At 52.0% G+C, this 19,373-nt stretch overlaps 1 protein-coding gene and 1 long non-coding RNA gene across 4 annotated transcripts in view; both read left to right on the forward strand.

Moving 5' to 3' along the window:
• The window catches only part of LOC115857041 (fatty acyl-CoA hydrolase precursor, medium chain), an 11,193-nt gene extending 6,029 nt beyond the window's left edge, over positions 1–5,164 (forward strand). Inside the window, exon 4 of the mRNA XM_060288299.1 lies at positions 1,477–5,164. Within this exon, the coding sequence (XP_060144282.1) occupies positions 1,477–1,681 (205 nt within the window). The 3' untranslated portion in view covers positions 1,682–5,164. The remainder of the gene's footprint in view (positions 1–1,476) is intronic.
• Positions 5,165–5,998: 834 nt separating this feature from the next.
• On the forward strand, positions 5,999–19,115 carry LOC138842455 (uncharacterized). Of its 3 annotated transcripts, XR_011377010.1 has the most exons (4): positions 5,999–8,977; positions 9,395–12,916; positions 15,448–15,576; positions 19,081–19,115. It is a non-coding gene; the product is annotated as an uncharacterized lncRNA (long non-coding RNA). The 3 variants fall into 3 exon arrangements; XR_011377009.1 differs by lacking the exon at positions 19,081–19,115 and having other exon boundaries at positions 15,448–15,889; XR_011377011.1 differs by lacking the exons at positions 15,448–15,576; positions 19,081–19,115 and having other exon boundaries at positions 9,395–9,518; positions 10,589–14,041.
• The last annotated feature ends 258 nt before the right edge of the window (positions 19,116–19,373 follow it).

Consider the following 19,373-nt stretch of genomic DNA (forward strand, 5'->3'; position numbering starts at 1 on the left):
GCTGGGGTGTGAGGGCGTGTTCACACCATACCAATACCAAATGCTGTTCCAAACAGCAGTTGTGTCAAAGTCTCCTAGAGAGGGTTGTAAATCTAATTTCCTGATGCAACCTGAGAGTCCCTTACAGAGGGTGTAGGGGGGACCTAAGAATCTGAATTTCCCAATGATTCCCCCAGGTGATTCTCATGCACAATCAAGTTCAATAAAATTTGGATCAGATTTGCCTTCTGTCACTTTGCAGAGTGAGCCTCCAGGGGACCAGGGCACAGAAAAATTCAGGGCTTTTTTTTTTTTTTTTTGCCATGTGGCTTGTGAGATCTTAGTTCCCTGACCAGGGATTGAACCCGGGCCCTCGGCAGTGAGAGTGCAGAGTCCTAACCACTGGACCACCAGTGAATTCCCAAAAAATTCAGTTTTGATAAATGGGGTGGAGGAGAAAGAAAGGACAGGGGTGCTTCAGGAAGGGGCAACAAATGAGAGGTCTCAGTGACCCTCGGCAACAGGAGCGAGGCAGGGTGAGGGCGTAGAACAAGAGGTGTCCATTGGCAGAGTCTAAATTCAACTTGGTGTAGTTTGTATCCATTGCAAGAGCTAGCTATGGTGTAGGTATGCTTGTAGTGTACAGATGTGAATGTATGCTACATATGGATACACTGTAACCTATATATAACTATACTTATATGCATGTGGGCACACATTTTTTAAAGATTAATTAATTTTTAACTTTATTTTTGGCTGTGTTGGGTCTTCATTGCTGCGGGCGGGCTTTCTCTAGTTGCGGTGAGTGGGGGCTACCCTTCGTTGAGGTGCACAGGCTTCCCATTGTCGTGACTTCTCTTGTTGTGGAGCGTGGGCTCTAGGCGCTCGGGCTTCAGTGGTTGTGGAGCCAGGCACGCTCCACGGCATGTGGGATCTTCCCGGGCCAGGGCTCGAACCCATGTCTCTTGCATTGGCAGACGGATTCTTAACCACTGCGCCACCAGGGAAGCCCTGGGCATGCATTTAACTCTTGTGTTCCCCCATGGTTTTTTTTTGGTAAATGAGCTATGTTCATATATACCCATGTGTGTATAAATCTGCGTGTACATGTAAATATTAATGTGAGTGTGGATATATGTATGAGAATGCATATATGTGTGTGATTTCTTCCCAGAAAAATGCCAGGCAGATGTTAGCAACAAGAAAGATATATAGTCATACCAATATCAGACAAACAGAAATCAAAATAAATGACACATTTATTGACATTAAATGACCAACCGAAAAGTATTCATATAACAGACATGAACTTTTACGCATCTACCAACATAAATTTGAAATCTTAAATCAAGTAACGATAGAGAAAAATACTAAGAGGAACACAGAAAAAGAAGACAAATACACAACTGTGAAAAGCTTCAAGCTGGTGCTGGTGCCTGTGGCAGATGGGCCAAGGTGTTTTCGGTGTCCAGGGTGACCCTTCTTCTCTCTTCCTAGGTGCCTTGCATACCAAGGAGCCTCTAGTGGTTACCAAATATGGGACCCTCCAAGAAAGCAGGTACACGTGGGGAAGACACCCATCAATGCCTTCCTAGGAGTTCCCTTCTACAGACCTCCTGTGGGTGCCTGCAAGTTCACTGCCCCAGAACCCCCAGAGCCCTGGGAAGGAATCAGAGATGCTACCACCTATGCCCCAGTGTAAGAGCCAGAGGACTGTCAGCTGGGATGTGGGCAGACCCTGAGGAAGGCGGTGAACCTATGCCTGCCTCTGGGCCGGGGTTTGAACAACCCACTGAAAAGAGTGCTCTGTGTGGCCACAGGAAGTCCTGGCAACCATTCTGGGCCTCAGTTTCCAGACCTATATAATGAAGTGGCTGGTCCAGATGGTGTTTAAGGCACTGATAATGCTGTTCTTGATTCTCTCATGGGAGAGCTCCAGGCAAGGAGGAGATGCATACTGACTGTGCCCCGAGGACCTGCTGGGGAGCTGAGTTTCCCTAAATGTGTGTGAGGAGCAGTAACACACACACACACACACACACACACACACACACACGGAGTGAACCCTGAGCTCTTCCCTCTTCCTTGGTGCTTGAACCTAAGAACAAGCCCACGTGGCACCACCAGCCCTTCCCCGCAGAAGGAGGCCAAAATGGGGAGGGCATGGGCTCAGTTTCAGTTTTAATGTCCCAGGGTCTCAGTGCAACCTCTAGCTGGGCTCAAGCCCTGAATCACATGAGCATGTTGGGACAATGGCTGCCCTTTGACGCACTGGGCTTGGCAGTTTACCAAGAACAAGTGTATTTACTGTTTACATAGACCATTGAGTAACCCACTGTCCAGAACATTCTGTGGTGAACATTAACAATGTTCAGCATCAGTTGGATAAAGTATTGGCTTTAGAAAAATGTCTACTGTGAGAACCTGGGTGTCAGGTGATATAGAAAACTACAACTACCACACTGGATGTCTAGTTGTTAAAAACACGGTGTCCACTGTTATTTTTTTTTTTTATTTTTATTTTTTGCGGTACGCGGGCCTCTCACTGTTGCGGCCTCTCCCGTTGCGGAGCACAGGCTCCAGACGCGCAGGCTCAGCGGCCATGGCTCACGGGCCCAGCCGCTCCGCGGCATGTGGGATCTTCCCGGACCAGGGCACGAACCCGCGTCCCCTGCATCGGCAGGCGGACTCTCAACCACTGTGCCACCAGGGAAGCCCCAAAACACGGTGTCCACTGTTAGAACATGATTGACTGTTACTAGAACACTGGCATGTTGGTTGTTAAAACACTGGCCATCACTGAGAGAAACCAAGGAATTCTGAACATTGTGTGACTGTTATTTGGAACTCCATGGATCAGGTGACAGAAGATGGAATAACCATTGTTAGAACCCTGAGGATCAGGGGTTTAGAGATTGGGGTGTCCCTTGCATAGAAGTCTGGGTGTCAGTTGTTGGAGCATGGGCCATGAGCTGTCAGACATTGGCTGTTTGGAACACAGAGTGTTAGATGTAAGAATGTGTGGATGGCTTAGAACAGACTGTGGGGTGGCAATTAAGTGGGGAACAGGGAGAGAGGAAGCTGTTACAGAGATGGTGGCTTCCACCAGAGTAGTTACAGTGGAGGTGGTGGGAATGGTCAGGCTCCAGATTTATTTTGAAGGTAAAATTGACAGGATTTGCTAGAGAATTGGATGTGAGCCACGAGGGAAGAAGAATAATCAAGGATAATAACTAGTTTCAGGGCAGAGCAGCAAGGGGAATAGAGGTACAATTTACTGAAATGGAGAAGACTAGATCAAGAGCAGGTTTGGGCAAAACAAGAGTTCATTTGGGGGCGTGTTAAGTTTGACATGTCTAATAGATATCCATGTAGAGATGTGGGGTAGGTAGTCTGGATAAATGGAGCTGGAAGGAGACTGGTCATCAGCAGGTTAACAGTGTGAAGCCCTAGGCCTGAAGGACAGCAGCTCAGGAAAGAATAATCAGCATGAAAAGAGAAATGAGGGTTGAGGCCTGGGGCGCTCTCCAGCTTAGGCCAGGAAGAAGAGGAGGTGTGAGGTGGCAGAAAAATCAGGAGAGTGGGATTACAGAAGCCCAGAGAAGGAAAGCTGTTCAAGAAGGAGAGTGTGGTCAACCATGTAGAGGGGCTACCAGGGCAAGTAAGATGATGAGAGAGATTTAGCAAGATGGAAGTCACTGGTGACCTGGACGAAAATGGCTTTGGTGGCGGGTTGGGGACAGCTGCCTCAAATGCTTATAACCCCTGTTCTAGGCTGTAAGAGGCCTGGCTTTCCTGCTGGGATGCTGCATGTGATTTATTGGACAGCATCCTAACGACATTAGCTGCTGCCGAGAGGTCAAGTAAGGAAGGCCGAAGACAATCTGTAGAGACAGAGACAAGCTGCCTGCTCGTGACCTTGGAGAGGCTGGTGGGGGCGGAGGGAAGGACAACTTGTTGAAACATTTGGCCTTGAGGGGAAGAGAGAGATAGCATAGTTGTTGAAGAAGGTGGCTGGTAGAGGATAGGTTTGGACCAAGGTATGTTGAAGTGCTGTTGGGAAGACTGAAAGGGAGCAGGTGATGCTCTAGGGTTAGGGAGGTGGGAGTGGATTACACCTATGTTCACACACACATACACACACTGAAGACAGGCTGGGACAAGAGAAAGGAACAGAGGAATAGGTAGACAGTGATTCCTGCATTCAGTCAAATGGGCCCAGCCCCAGCTGTTATAAGAATAGCCACCCTCAGGGCTGGGCCAGCAGGGAGAAAAGGCAAGGTGGACCAATAGCCTAAGTTCCATAAGTATACCAGATGTCCACACAGTGCAAGGCACAGGGCCAAGTGCCAGGAATCAGATGAATACACCTACATCCCTGCCCTTTGGGAGTAAAAACAACCAATCAAAATAACTCCAACCCGGTATTGTAGTCAATGGTGGATAGAGCTTTGGGAAGCACAGAGGGGAAAGTGCCCAGCAGGGGGCGCACCACTTAAGCTGGACCTTAAATGTGAGTAGGAGTTTGCTGGGCCGAGGAGAAGGCATTTGGTAGACAGAACAGAAGTACAGGGGCTTGCAGGTGAGAGGCAAGGGGTCATGTGTATTTGGAACAAAGAATGGCTGGGAAGGAGATGGAAAGGAGGGCCTAGGTCAGTGTGGGTGCATGAGGGCAGGAGGAGCCAGGGAAGGTAATGAGGAGGGGAATGACATGGTCAGATTTGTGTTGTCTATCAATCTCTCTGGCCAGCATGTGGAGGATGAGTTGCAGGGGAGATGAAGAGGCAGGGGCAGAGTCCTGACCAGAGTGGTGGTGGCCTTCACAGGGCAGCAGCCCTGAGATGGACAGAGGGGGCCTATTCAAAGGTTGTTTGTGAGGCAGAACAGAGACTGAGTGGAGGACAGGGCATGAAGGAAAGGAGGTGCCCAGGGCACCCAGGTTTATGGCTTGACAGCACCAATGTGTCTCCAGCAGGAGCAGGGAACCGCTTCCCAAGCAGACCCATAAGGCAAGGCACAGGCAGGGGGTGCCAACCTGCCTCCCATCCCTGGACCTAACGTTGGTGAAGGCTGCTAGGACACGGATACACACACGCACACACATACACACATATTGCCTGGATTTTGCTTTGGGTTCTGGCCCCTCACTGCAGAACCTGGGTTGAAACCACTCTCCCCACTATTCTCGCAGTGCTGGGCCCCAACTCACATCGTGCCCACAGGTGCCTTCAGGAGTCCTGGGGGCAGATCACCTCCATGTACTTCAACACACACAAAAAATACAAGTGGCTGCATTTCAGTGAGGACTGTCTGTACCTGAATGTGTACGTGCCAGTAGGAGCGCTCGGGGACCCTCTGCTGCCTGTGAGTACTCAGCCTTCAACCACGCACCATCCCACTCAAGCACCCCACTGTCCCGCTCAGGCCTCAGCCCTTCTCGCCCAGGTGATGGTCTGGTTCCCAGGACACGCCTTCCTCGTGGGCTCCGCTTCCACGTATGATGGCTCCAAATTGGCAGCCCGGGAGAAAGTGGTGCTGGTGCTTCTGCACCACAGCCTCGGTGTCCCGGCCTTCCTTAGGTGGGCGGGGCCGGGAACCCGAGGCGGGGACTAGGGGCGGGGCCTCCTCTGGACTTGGGCTCAGGGAGGGGAGAGGAGAGGATTGGGCGGAAGGAAAGGGGCACGCCCTATGGGGCGTATCCGCGTGAGGGGCGTGACAGGGGCATGGTCTAATGCTTGTTGGAGCAGACAGGTGCTTGCTACCGCCTCAATGGGGCGGCGCCCAATTATAAGGAAGGAGATGCGGTGGTAAGACCCAGTCTCTGAGGGACACAGGGGGCGAGGCGGGGGCCCCCAGCACCCAAGCGTCGGGGCTCCGGACCCTGATCGTGAGCCCCGCGCGCTCAGCACAGGCGATAGCCAGGCCCGCGGGAACTGGGCGCCGCTGGACCAGGTTGCAGCTCTGCGCTGGGTGCCGAAGAACATCGCAGCCTTCGGCGGAGACCCAGGTTGGGTGACCTTGTTTGGCCAGTCATCAGGGGCCACGTGCATCTCGGGACTGGTGAGTGCAGTACTCAGATAGACCAAAGCAGGGACGCAGGCCCGCATGGCCTACGGGTTCTGCACAGATACGTGTGAAGATTTGCATATGCAAGAACATTCCGGTCCACAGACCTGCCCTCACCCCTGCCATGGGTACCGCCCCGCACAGCCAAGGATGTCCATTACATTCAGGGAGCACTGATGAGAAAACCAAGCCAGCCCAGGAAGGGCAATGCTAACACTATGGATGTGGTGGGCCATAAAGATCACCCAGCACCTCCTGCCCCTCCACATTCCCCCAGAGCTCTATGCCTGAAACAGAGGCCCCCATCTGCCCTCTGGGCAGGGTTGGGGCCACCGACCAGGCCTGGGAGTCAGGCCTGGGCTAGAGACTGGGCTTTGCCCCTGACTCCTGGGGTACCACTGACCTGGAGTGTTCCTGTACTGTGGGTGTAAGGTCAGGTGCCCTGCGAGGGACATGTGGCTGGGCAGTGAGCAGGGACCACATCACACAAGGCCTTGTGGGCCACAATAATAATGCTCAAACACTGGAGCACATTCCATGTGCCAGTCACTCTTCTAAGCACCTTAGATGTATTCACTTGTTAATAACCTCAACAATCCAAAAAGAAGAGTATTCGCTTTCTTCCCTCTGCAAAAAGAGAAGTCTTCTCCACTCTACAGATGAAGAAAGTGAGGCCCAGAGAAGTTAAGCAACTTTATTGAAAATGCACTGGAGAGCAGGGAAAGTTTTTTTTTTTAAGGTCAAGTCTTGTATTTATTTATTTATTTTTGGCTGCATTGGGTCTTTGTTGCTGCATGTGGGGGCTACTCTTCGTTTCAGTGCGTGGGCTTCTCATTGTGGTGGCTTCTCTTTCTGCGGAGCACGGGCTCTAGGCGCACGGGCTTCAGTAGCCGTGGCACGCGGGTTCTAGAGCGCAGGCTCAGTAGTTTTGGCGCACGGGCTTAGTTGCTCCGCGGCATGTGGGATCTTCCCAGACCAGGGCTCGAACCCGTGTCCCCTGCATTGGCAGGCGGATTCTTAACCACTGCGCCACCAGGGAAGTCCCAAGCAGGGGGAGATTTTAAGCAGGGGAGTGACACAATCAGATGTGCATTTAGAGTTGGCTCAGTCTGCTGGAACTGGGTTAAAAAGAAGCACAAGCAGAGGCTTGGAGACCAGCTTGGGGTGGGGGGTGGCATATCTAATGGGGGCTGTTTCTGAAATAGAGGTAGAAAGGATGGATAGTAGAGGATGGCTGCAGAGTGATGCAGGAGGCCAAGTGGACAGGACAGGGGCAGCTGCAGCATACGGATGACCAGAGGATAGAGGGAAGGCCCCTGGGGCTAGGTGGATGCTATGGGTAAGGTGTGGTGTGCTAGGTGTGCCAGGGTGTGGCTGGAGCAAGTTTTGGGCACATGAAGTCTGAGGTGCCCAAGGGACAGGATGGGGGTCTCAGATATGGTTGTTCCCTCCAACTTGGGCAGCAGAGAAAGGCTAAGAGCTCTCAGTGCAGATAATTGGGGCCCTGGGAAGCATATGGCCCCCTCTCCCACACTGCTAGCCCAGCAGCAGAGGGAGGCCCTTTCTGGTTGTTACACCAGCAGAACCACTATAACAACACTAGATCCCCTCTGGGACCCCTGGGGCCCGTTGAACAGACGAGAACAAGGATGCCCAGAGACAGGACGGCACTGGCTCTAGGTCTAGGACTCCAGCCCAGAACTCCTGACTCCCTCCCAGCTTCTGCCCTCTCTGAGCGCCTTCAGGCTGCCCAGCCATGGCCAGTGGTCCCCACTTTTGCATCTCATGGGTGCAATTCTCCCCACCCCTGCAGGTGACATCACCCCTAGCCTGGGGTCTCTTCCATCAGGCCATTTCCCAGAGTGGCACCGCAGTGCTAGAGTCTTCATCACTTCATCACCTGGCTGAGGTTTAGCTGGGCTTGATTCACGCCAGTGCCTACAGGGGACATTCTGCCCTGAGGATCCAGGCTGGTCCAGACCTGCTTCTGAGGGTCCCTCAGTTCTCCCCTCCTCAGGCTTTCTCACACAGGTCTGGGGAAGGGAGTTTCTCCAAACAGCCACCCAGAAGCTATGCTTCCCCAAATTAGAGGGAGAGCAGCTGAGCGGAAGCCAGTCAGGCTGCAGCAGCTGTGAGGATCATAAAGGACTTTGGGAAACTCTAGGACCTTCTCTAGGAATTCAAGCAAGAACTCCGGTAGGCAGCCTGGATGGTGAGCTGGGCCCCTGCCTCCCATCGTCCCTGCCTCATACCCTCCCCATCCGCCCCGGAGGGTACCTCTCTTCCTGTCTGCTCCTCGCGGATGGCGCTCCTGAATGAGGGGGTTGGAGAGGGCTACCCACTGCCCTGTCTCCACCCTGTCTTCATGCCTTCGCTGGGATCCCCCGATGGCCACCCAGAGTCCTTCCTAAATCCCCTGCCAGACCCTACCCCGCAGGGAGCGGTTCTCAGAACTGATTAGATCTTGGTGAAGACCCCAGGACAATTCTGTGGCTTTTCTCCAAGTTTACCTCGGCTCGCCCGGGCCACTCTGAGCACGGAGGCGCACCGCTGCAAAGCTGGCCTAGGAACCGGGCGCGCACACGCGTCTCCTGCGGGCCCCTGCGGCTCAGCTCGCCCCTTCCTCTCCTCCAACACCCCGAGATCCCCACCCACTGAAGCAGCAATCACCGGCCGTGGCGGCTGGGGAAGGGCCAATTAGTGCGGGAGACGCAGCCCCTCGGCTGTGCCCGCGCTGACCGCAGCCCCGCAGCGCCGCCGCCGCCGCCTTCCCTGCCCGGCAGACAGCGCCAGCCGCCTGGGAGCCCCGGGGGACGCGCCGTCCGGCCTCCAGCCAACTGCAGTGATGGATCCAGGCGCCTGGCGTGGGGCCAGAGCCCGGGCGGACGCGAGGGCGCCGGGAGCTGCAACTCGCCACCGCTGGGTGGTGGGGGTGAGCGGAACGGGGCCTCCCTCCCTGTGAGGGCTCCTGCACCCCCGACGGCCTGCGCCCCGGCGCCTGCCTTCTTCAATAGCCAGGCAGGCGGGCTGCAGCGGCGCAGCGGCGGGCGGGTGGGGGTGGGGGAGGGTGGGGGAGGCCCTCTTACAGCCTCAAGGTCCTTTGACTTCGGGACCTCCGAAGCTCTGGCCTAGGCTGGCCGAGCCCAGAGCAGTTCCCTTTTGGAAGCCTTAGCAGGACCTGGCTTTAGAAAGCCTCGGCTTGTGCTTGATTAAAGCTCCCGTGCAAGAGGAGGTGGGCAGAAGGGTGGGTGGGCAGTGCCGGGCCACAGGTCTCTTTCACCGATGCATGAACGCATGGACTTCCTCCGCTGGGTCCCTGCCCTGCACAACCTGCCTCACCCACCTGTAGGCTTTGGGAGACCCAAGAGGCATCAGGCTTGCCCTCCAGGAGCCCTCAGGCTGTGGGCAGAAGCTCCAGGGGCTTGGCTGGGATCCCAAGCTAATGGAAACTCTGCGGTCCAGGGAGGCTTCAGGTGAAGGGAAGGGGCAGGCACTTCAGGGCTTCCCCTTCCCCCAACTGACTCCTTTTCGGCCCAAGCTGGACACACTGGAGCCGTGTACTGAGGGACAAGGTGGGCCTAAGCCCAGGACACACTCTGGATGAGGCTGAGGAAGGGTTTGGCAGGAAGGTTCACAAATGGGATTCACCAAAGAGATCTACTGCAGGATACTTCTGTTTCCCCCACCTGTGCCACAAGGGGCTGGGTTAGAGGTGCTGAGTCCCTTGACCAGTCCTGGATGCAGTAGTGTGGGGTTCAGGGTGGCTTTTTCCCTGTGACCCCCCCCAACTCAGGTCTGGCCTTGGTAGGGAAGGGCTGGGGGCTTGCCTTGTGCCCTAGAACCTCACTCAGGCCCTGGTGGGCCAGACTTCCTGTAAGGGAGAAGGGATCACTTCTAAGGGAGTGAGAATTCCCCTTTCTCCGTACCAAGCTCATTAGCTGTGTGTGTGGCAGGGGGGAAAACTGAGAAATTGGGGCATGGGGACTGAGTGAGGAAGGGAGACAATGACACAGATAGCACCTTGGGTCCTTTGTGGAATGAGATGACAGCGCATTGAATTAAAGCATGAGGAAAGGTACGGAGACAGGTGAAAGAGACTGTGGAACAATCTGGCGAGAAAGCCAGGGAGTGGAGGAAAGAAACAGAAGCAGGTGGACACACGCCCAGACAAGCAAATGGACAGAGAGACAGGGCAGTGCCGGGGGCTGTCCAGACTGGAGAAGGGCAGTACCTGGGCACTCAGAAGGGGGCAGTGGGCCCTGTTTCTCATCTCAGTTGTCTGGCTGCCGAGACCCTTGGGGGCACGATAGAAATGGTCATCTGGAAAGGCTGTGGGAGCACAGGGATGACCTATCTTGGGTTGGGTTGGGGTGTCAGGAGGGCTTCCAGGAGGAGCACCTGAAAGGACCAGTAGGAAAGACTGGAGGGGATGGAGGTGGAGAGGGAGGGGGAGCTGCGTCAGAGGCGCAGCAGAAAGACAGGCCTGGAGGCAGGAATTAGCCTGTTCCATCCCAACAGTTCTGCGTCATTTTGGCCCACACAGGACAGCTAAAAGAGGAACCGGGCCCAGAGCTGGAGGACCAGTCCTGTAAGCCTGGGAGAGAGCACGGCCTCTACCCTGAGGTACTGGGGAGCCAAGGGAAGGACATGTCCTGGTCAGGCTTATCTTCCAGGAGGTTACAGAGTACAGAGCAACTGGAGGAGGAGAGGGAAGAAGTGGGGAGGCCGGGGGAGGGTGGTGCAGAACTGGACAGTGAGTTCTGGACATGGAACAGAGCAAACAATTTCATAAAGCAGATGGGCGAGGTCAACTCTGAACACCCCCTCTCCCCCATCCATAGGTGGGCCCCTGGCTCAGAGCTCTCCCACCCAGCCCAGCCTGGGAACTCATGTGAACCCTCCGCAGGGCCTGGGGTATCTCTGCCCCAACCAAGTGGGACCAGGAAAAGCCCCAAGAGGGAGTCCAGTCCAAGGTGAGGGCACAGGCAGGGCCAGGTGTTGCTGAGGAAGCTCCCCCCTCCACGCCCCCTCCCCCTGCATAAGCTAATCAAGATAGTACTGCAGCCTCCTGCCACTGACCCTCTATCATTGCAACGATAGCTCCATGGCCACAGGGGGTTGAGTCTGGGCCTATTTGTCTATGGAGCAAATCAGAAGGGGAGGAAGGTCCACGTGAGTCCTGAAAGAACTCAGAGGCTGAGAGCAGGTGGCCTCACGGAGCAGAGGTCAACATATCTCTTTTAGGCAGAGTTTGGGAGCTGTGTGTTCCTGTCTGGGCTTGTTCCTCTGTGTGTGTCCTCAAGCAAGCCACTTGCCTATCTAGGTCTGGTTTCCACTCTCCAGTGCACTGGGAGCAATCTCTGGGGTAGGACGCTGCTCCAGCCCCGGGCCCTCCCAGCTATGGTCCAGGACTCCTGTCTACTCCCAGCCTGTTCAGCCGTAGGTGCTGTGGAGGAGCACGCCTGTGGCTTCACCAAGGAGTCACTGGGTGACCATTACGTATCTTCTACTGTGAAGGAGCCAGGACCCTTTTGAAGGGGAGCCTGAAGGTGGAAGAAAAGCCTTTCAGGAAATTAGCACTAGTGGCGGGAAAATTCATCAAAAGCTGACAGGGGCTCCTGGTGCTGATTCATGTCTCTTGCCTAAGGAGCAGCTCTTCTGGCCTGAGGGAAGGACTAGTAGCTTCCAGGGCCTTCCAAAGACCCCAGACCCAAGACTCCAAAACGCTGGCCCTGTTGCTGGGGCTCTCATCATCTGGTGGGGACACCACCATGAGCTTTTTGCTCCTGAATCATGGGATTCTACAGTGCTAGGAAAGGCTGCTGATGGACAGGGGACTTGGGTTTGAATACAACTGTTCCTTCTGCTCTGTGATCTCAGACACTCGGTGGGCCTCTCTGATCCTCTCTGCCAGGAGGAATTCTGACCTTGCCTGCCTTCTAGGTGACGAATACATCTATAATACTCAGCATATCTGGGAAAAGAATAACTTTTTGAAGAGGGAGGATGGAACCATATCCAAACAACTGTTGGTAGTGGGACCGAGGCAGCAGGGAAACAGTCTGGATGTGGACCTCATTCTGGTGGCACAGACTCCCTCCCACTTCCAGGTATTATGGAAGCCAGAAGAGCTGTTGCAAGACACACCTCCAGGGAGCACCGTTTACCTGGTTTACAGTGTGAATGAGCCCCAGGATGTTACCTGAGCTCCATGCCCTACCTCCTCTGAACTTGCCACCTACACGCACAAGTACAACACCCATGCCTCAGAGAAGGCTCTGATGGGATCTCTTGGTTACCACCTAACCCAAAGCATCCACACTGCACAGTCTTTGCAGCTCCGTCCTCCCCTCCAGCCTGTCCGTGTTTACCTTCAGCTCCCAGAACTGGTCCAGCCACCAGGCCAGCCAGATTACGTGAAGCAGAATCCTTTGAAGGGGCTATGGATGTAGCAGACCCCAGAGCCACAGGGAATCCCTTCCAGGGCCACTCTGACCCTGGCACTGCCACTGTCTCTGGCTCAGCTACAAAAGGAGGCACACCACAGGCAGCTATCCTCTGCTGTAGGAGATCATTAACTCCCCAGCCTTGTTAAGCCAGCTTCCTTTTCCAGGCCCTTCTTAGCTCATTTTATGTTGTTTTTTTTTTTTGAGGGGGTTTCTTTTGGCCACAGTGTGAGGCATGTGGGATCTTAGCTCCCTGACCTGGGATCGAACCGACGCCCCCTGCAGTGGAAGCATGGAGTCTTAACCACTGGATGGCCAAGGAAGCCGCCTCATTTTGTGATATTTTGACTGGACCTTGTATGGACTCAAGTTGTTATCCAGTTCTTCCCTTGATGGTCAACATTTACAGCTGGATTTTTATCAAAGTATGAAGTTGTACAAATCCTAGAATTTCATAGCTAGAAAGGACCTTAAAGATTGTCATAGCCACCATGCTTTGAGAGTTTATAACTTTGTGTCAGACACTTTGTACAGATGTTTTTGGCTGCCCAGTATATCCTTTCCTTTTCCTATGACATCACCCTGTCCACAGAGATTCACAGTGTCCACACTTCAGGGATGAGCACGTAACCCAAATTTGGCCTATTAAACTCAATCCCAAGATTTTTGTGGGAATATCAGGAAAGAGTAGTCCTTACCTCTTGAAGGTGAGTCAGCATGTGAATGAAGCTAAAACATAACAAAGAGACCGAGAGAAAGAGAGACAGACAGACGGACAGACAGAGACAGAGAGACAGAGACAGATTTCTGGTTTCAGTGCTTGAACACCTGGATCTAGCCATGCCTGAACCAAGAATTTTCAATTAAATGAACTGATACATTCCCTTTTTTTGTGGAAGTTAGTTTTAATTGGGTTTTTGTCACTTGAAGCCAAAACAATCTTGACAAGTATGAGTAGATGTCTCTGTCCTCAATTTTTTGATTAGAAATCTGAGGAACCAGCTAGCTCTGGGTTCTCAGGCAAGTCACTAAAGCTCTCTGACATCAGGTTGCTCTGACAAAGATTGAAAGGACTGAATTTCTTCAACTTCAGGACTCCTTTGCTCTCCTGGGATCTCTGGAGCTACCTGGCCACATGCCCTTAAAAGAATCAATCACTTGTTCTGAGTCTCAATTTTCTGAGCTACAAAATAGGACAGTCATTCCTTCCCTCCTTACCTTGGGAGAGTCCAGTGAGAAAGTGTTTGGAAAATTGCTTGTACTAAAGCAAATGTTATGTAGTGTGCATATTATACAAAGGAGGAATCTCAGCTCATACCAGACAACCATTGTCCCAAAATGGCTCATATCTCTTCCAAAACAGTTTTTTAACACTTTTAAAAATAAAACTTAAGACATTAACACATACTTATAAAGAAGGCTTACCCACAGCCTCTCATTGGGCAGGATCTAGCTCAGGACAGGCCCAGGTAAAGTAAGGGATATGGCACCGAGTGAAGCTTGCTTGGGAATCACTCTTTGTCACAGCTGAGCTCTCTAGGAAGCTTTACCTTCAGGCTGTTTTTTGTTTTGTTTTGTTTTAATAAATTTATTTATTTTTTGAGGCTGCGTTGGGTCTTCGTTGCTGCACGTGGGCTTTTCCTAGTGGCAAGTGGGGGCTACTCTTCATTGTGGTGCGTGGGCTTCTCATTGTGGTGGCTTCTCTTGTTGGGGAGCACGGGCTCTAGGCGTGCAGGCTTCAGTAGTTGTGGCACGCGGGCTCAGTAGTTGTGGCTCGTGGACTGTAGAGTGCAATACTTGTGGCGCACAGGCTTAGTTGCTCCGTGGCACATGGGATCCTCCCGGACCAGGGCTCAAACCTGTGTCCCCTGCATTGGCAGGCAGATTCTTAACCACTGCGCCACGAGGGAAGTGCCACAGGCTGTTTTTTAAGGAGTGCCCTTGGGATCAGAACCTGTTGATGGGAGAGGAAGGAAGCAGAACTGGGTGGAGGGAGAAGCCAAGCTCCACTGCAGGCCCAACAGCAGCTTCAGCTGACTCCACGGGGAGCTTTAGAGCTATTATGACCCATCAGCATTGCCCTGCTGGGCCTTTACAATCCCATCTTGATCAGTCATTGGATGTGAGCTGCCCAGGAAGGAAGAGTGACCTGCAGGTAGCTCTCTGCAGCTCAGGAAATCCCTGAGGGGGATAAGAGCATCCCAGCTGCTGGGGTAACAAGTCATTCACTGAAGAGAGATCTGGGTGGTGCATCTCTGTGTCCATGTTAATCACCAACACTACTCAAGCTGCAAGGCATGCTGGGAGCTCCCCTTGGGCAGGAGGGAGCAAGATGAAGTTAGCATAAGGTGGGGCTGGGGAAGCTACCAAGACTGTGAGGTGTCCTTGAGGAGGTTGCATTTAGCCTCCAGGGCAGGCATTGGTGAGGGGATGCTATGGGGCAGTCATTCTGCTCAGCACAGTTGAGAAAGATTTCTCAGAGGCCTCTGAACCCACATTTAATGGAAGAGTATGAATTTGCTTGGCTGAGAAGGGGAAAGAAGCAAGCTAAACAGAGGAAGTTAGGCAGGGCTGGAACAGTCTGAAGCTGAACTCCTTGACCATTCACTCAGAAGCGTCATCTAGAGGAAGAGGGCTACTCTCTGCTTTATTAATTATTCCTCATGTTCCTAGAGGGAAAGCAGGCCGGTGAGGTGGACGTTGGCTAGTAATTCTGGCTGCCTATTTATAAGGCCATGTTACAGCATGATGGGAAGCCCTGCCTGCAAGGATGGTTTAGAGCTTGTCAAATTTGGGAAAGAATCCAAGAACAGAGCAAGGTGTCAAGGTATCAGCAGAGAGACAAAAGGAGAGATGGTAAAAGAGGATGCGTTTGGACTCAAGAGTTGATGAATGAGCAGAACTGGGTGTTGAATTATTCAACCTGCCTTATTGATCCATTGATCTCTCTCTGCAGGTCTTGGTTTATTCTTGGTTGGCATTTCCTGTGTCTGAGATAGTGAGAAGAGAAATGGAGGGAAGAGGAACAGATTTTTAAGACTCAAGAAGAGAGAAGAGGCAGTGCCAAAGAGAAATTTGGCTACAGGTATCAGGAAGCTTAAAATGCCTGTGTCTTTTGACAGAGTGGATCTATTTCTGGAAACTGACCCTAAAAACACTATCCAAAACTTTTAAGAAAAAGCCTTAAGCACCACGATGTTCACAGAAGCCTTATTTTGTAACAGTGAATAATGGGAAACAACCTAAATAGATGTCCGACAACAGGGGATCAGCCAAGATGCCATTAGGAGTTTTATATGATTACGTGGGAAAATACTTACGCCATAGGGTTAGGTCATAATGGAACATTCAAAACTGTACATATAGAATGTCATAGCTGGGTGAAGAAATGTGGATAGAAAGAGGCCAAAGAAAATATACTGAAATGTTAGCAGTGATTGTTTTGAAGTGGTGGACTCTCTTCTTTTCCTATATTTCCTAAATTTTCTACAATAAATACACACAAGTTTTAAATAATTAAAACGAAATGTAAGGGTGGAGTGAGAGACACTCACATGAAGCCTGCACAGAAGTAAAATAAACACAAATTACTGGGGAGCCAACTCCTTCCAGAACCCAGGGTACTGCTGTGTCCTAGGTGTGCTGACCATCTCCCTGGCATATTGAATGGACACAACGGAGAGAATGAGGTGACACTGTGGTGCAGTCACTCTGCAGAGGACAATCAAAGGCCCCTGAACTCATATTTAAAGAAAAAGTATGAGTTTTCCTAGCAGAGAAGAGGGAGGAAGTCATGCTCGGTAGAGGGAACAGTTAGAGCAAAGGCACTGAGGCATGTGGGAAACGCAGGCAGGCCAGTGTGGCTGGATTACAGGGTGCCATGGGGAGAAATGATGGGAGATGGGATTGGAAAGGAAAGTAATGACTGTCAGGGGATCACGAATGCTGGACTGAGGGACTTTGCCTCTCAGCCATAGGCAGACCGGAGACTTGGGGGAGGGGTTTAAGCAGGAGGGCACTGTGGTTAGAGCACCGCATTCTCCAGTTCCCTAGTGTAGTCTGTTTCCCATCACCCTCCAGAAACTTGGAGAGTAGGGGAGGGGAAGGGGAGCAGTCCAGCAGCCCTCACAGATGGTCAGCCAGGCCTCCTGACACCAGCCTGGCCCTCTTCCCACCACACCAGGTTCAGTCCCCAACCCCAGCCATCCAGACAAACTCCTCCACCTCCCATGACAAAGAGGCTCATTTGGAGCCTGGGCAAGATTTGCAAACGTCAAACTTGTAATTACAAGGATGAAATCATCTGGTTCCTTTTAAGCAAACGGGTTTATTGATCCCAACACTGGAGAAATGCTCTTCTGGGGAAACTTGCTCCTCTCTGCTTTCCTCTCCCTCTGGGATGGCTGAGCTGATGGAGGGAGTGTGGCAGGGCAGTTAAGAAGCGGGAAAACCTCCCAGAGGGGAAATTCTTAAGGGCCTAAGGGTGAATTGTATGGTATGTAAATTATATCTCCAAAAAATTATTTAGGGCTCAGGAAACTGCCTCATTTAGGCAGATGATACCCTCATCCTGGACTTAAGCTCATCTCCATCCAAAAACTAGAAGCTGGGGAGAGCCAGGCTTTAGTGGCTCTGTGCCAGCCCCTAATTCTCCTTCTCTCCCACCCCCCTCAACATTCATTTGTGGCTCCAGATCCTATTTCAGCTTCAAGATGGTACACTATTTCCTCACTAACTGACGGGAAACTGTTTCTTCAGAAAATAGCGCACCAGTGGCTCAGGGACCTGGAAGGACTTCACCCTCACTTTGAGGAGAGACAGGTGTGGGTGGCAGCTAAGACCAGATCTGTATAAAGCCATCCTTTCTGCTGGACCTGGGAGGCAGGACGTCTAGGCCTTGACCTTCCAAGCCAAGGAGGGACAAACAGTTGGGCTCAGGGGGCAGGAATGTGCAACCATCAAGGGCAAGAGCCACGTCCTGCCTCAAGGCCCACAGTAGGACCCCCTTCATTCAACCCGTTGGGGCCCCTTTGGGAGCATGGTAGGGTGCTTCAGGAGGAATGACCCCAGCCACAGCTCTCCACAAGCTCGCAGTTCAGTTAAGGAGACAAGCAGGACTTTTGGCATCTCTACCGGTACAGGCCTTGGAATGGAATGGTTAAGGGCACCAGCCCCTCTGAACCCCAGTTTTCTCATCTGTAGAACAGGGTCAATAACAACAAACTTGCAGGTTTATGCTGAGGAGTGGACAAAGAGGATACACCCCAAAGGCTTAGCCATTTCATTACCTCTCATGGATCAGGGTCCTGTCCATGTCCTGTGGTCACTTATTTACCTTTTCGGAGCCTCTATTTCCTTATCTGTCAGACAGGGACAAGGAGGACTGTCTTAGAAGGTGGTTGTGGGAATTAACTGACATAAGGGGCAAAAAAGCACCCAGTTCAGAGCTTCACAGTTGGGCCAGACAATTAAGGGTTCCCTCAATACCCTACTCAGGGTTATTGTGGTTTCTCTGCCCACCATCCAAGATCAGTGGGAGCAGCTGCCCACTGGGAAAGCAGGAGAGAGGAGGCCCTGGGCTGACGGAATCCTTAGGAGAGGAAGGCTCCGAGCAGCAGGGCTTCAGAGAATTCAGCCAGGTTTGTGGGGTTGGGAGGGTGTTTCTAGGCAATGGACAGACACCCTCAGGCTTCCATCTGTGGGCCCTACTAGAGCTGGCTCTTAGCAAACTCCTTCACTGGGTGGTGCCTGGACCAATCCATACTCATCTGGACAGAAGCACAGAGCTAAATATACCTGATGTAGGTGAAATTTTCCTTTATTAATTTCCTTTAATCCAGTTTTTAAAATAAGTGAAAAAAATTTAACAACAACCAAAAAAGGCATACAGAGGTCAGTCGAGGAGATGGCCTCCTTCAGCCTGCGGCTCGTTTCCCGGTCATCCTGGCCGGTTGGACGCCAGACAATGGCGAGTGTGGGTTACCCTGTGGCCTGGAGTTGCCAAAGGCTGTCTGTGGTGCTGCTGTTCTGGGTCCGCCTGGCAGACTTTCCCATCCCTTTCCTTCAGGCCGTCATCCCCCCCAACCCCCACCCCCGTGAGGCTGACAGTTAGAGTGCTCTGTCCTGCTCTGAACTCCCACTGCTCCGAGTCCTGCCCCCTTAAGCCTAGAAGGGATTTGTCTTGACCATGACCTTTTCCTTGTCAAAAAAGTTCATGGGGGCTTTCTGCCTCTGCTGCTGCCAAGGCCCCTGTGAAAAAGCCTGTGGCGAACGGGGGCAAAAAAAGAAGCTAGTACTGAAGTTTACCCTTGACTGCATCCACCCCGCAAAAGATGGAATCATGGATGCTGCCAATTTTGAGCAGTTTCTTTAGGAGAGAATCAAAGTGAATGGAAAAGCTGGGAAACTTGGTGGAGGGGTTGTAACAATCAAGAGAAGCAAGAGCAGGATGACTGTAATGTCTGAGGTGCCTTCTCCCAAAAGGTATTTGAAATATCTCACCAAAAAATATTTGAAGAAGAATAATCTACATGATTGGTTATGCGTAGTTGCTAACAGCAAAGAGAGTTACGAATTGCATTTCTTCCAGATTAATCAAGATGAAGAAGTGGGGGAAGATGAGGATTAAAATTCAACTATCTGGAATATTTTGTATGAGTTCTTGAATAAAACTTGGGAACAACAACAACAAGAAGTTCATGTCTGTCTGAGCATCTAGGCCACTCTAGTGAGATTTCAACTTTTATTTATTCCACATTTCCCAGGGCAGAAACGATTATTGCTAGAATCCAAACACCAAGGTCAGCTGCAGGTCCGTGAGCCCTACCTGGACCCACTGTGGAGTAAGAGTGCTTCCCTGTGAATCATCTTTTGGAGACAGAA

The sequence above is a fragment of the Globicephala melas genome, chromosome 19, assembly GCF_963455315.2.
Source record: "Globicephala melas chromosome 19, mGloMel1.2, whole genome shotgun sequence".
In the NCBI taxonomy this organism is placed as follows: Eukaryota; Metazoa; Chordata; class Mammalia; order Artiodactyla; family Delphinidae; genus Globicephala; species Globicephala melas.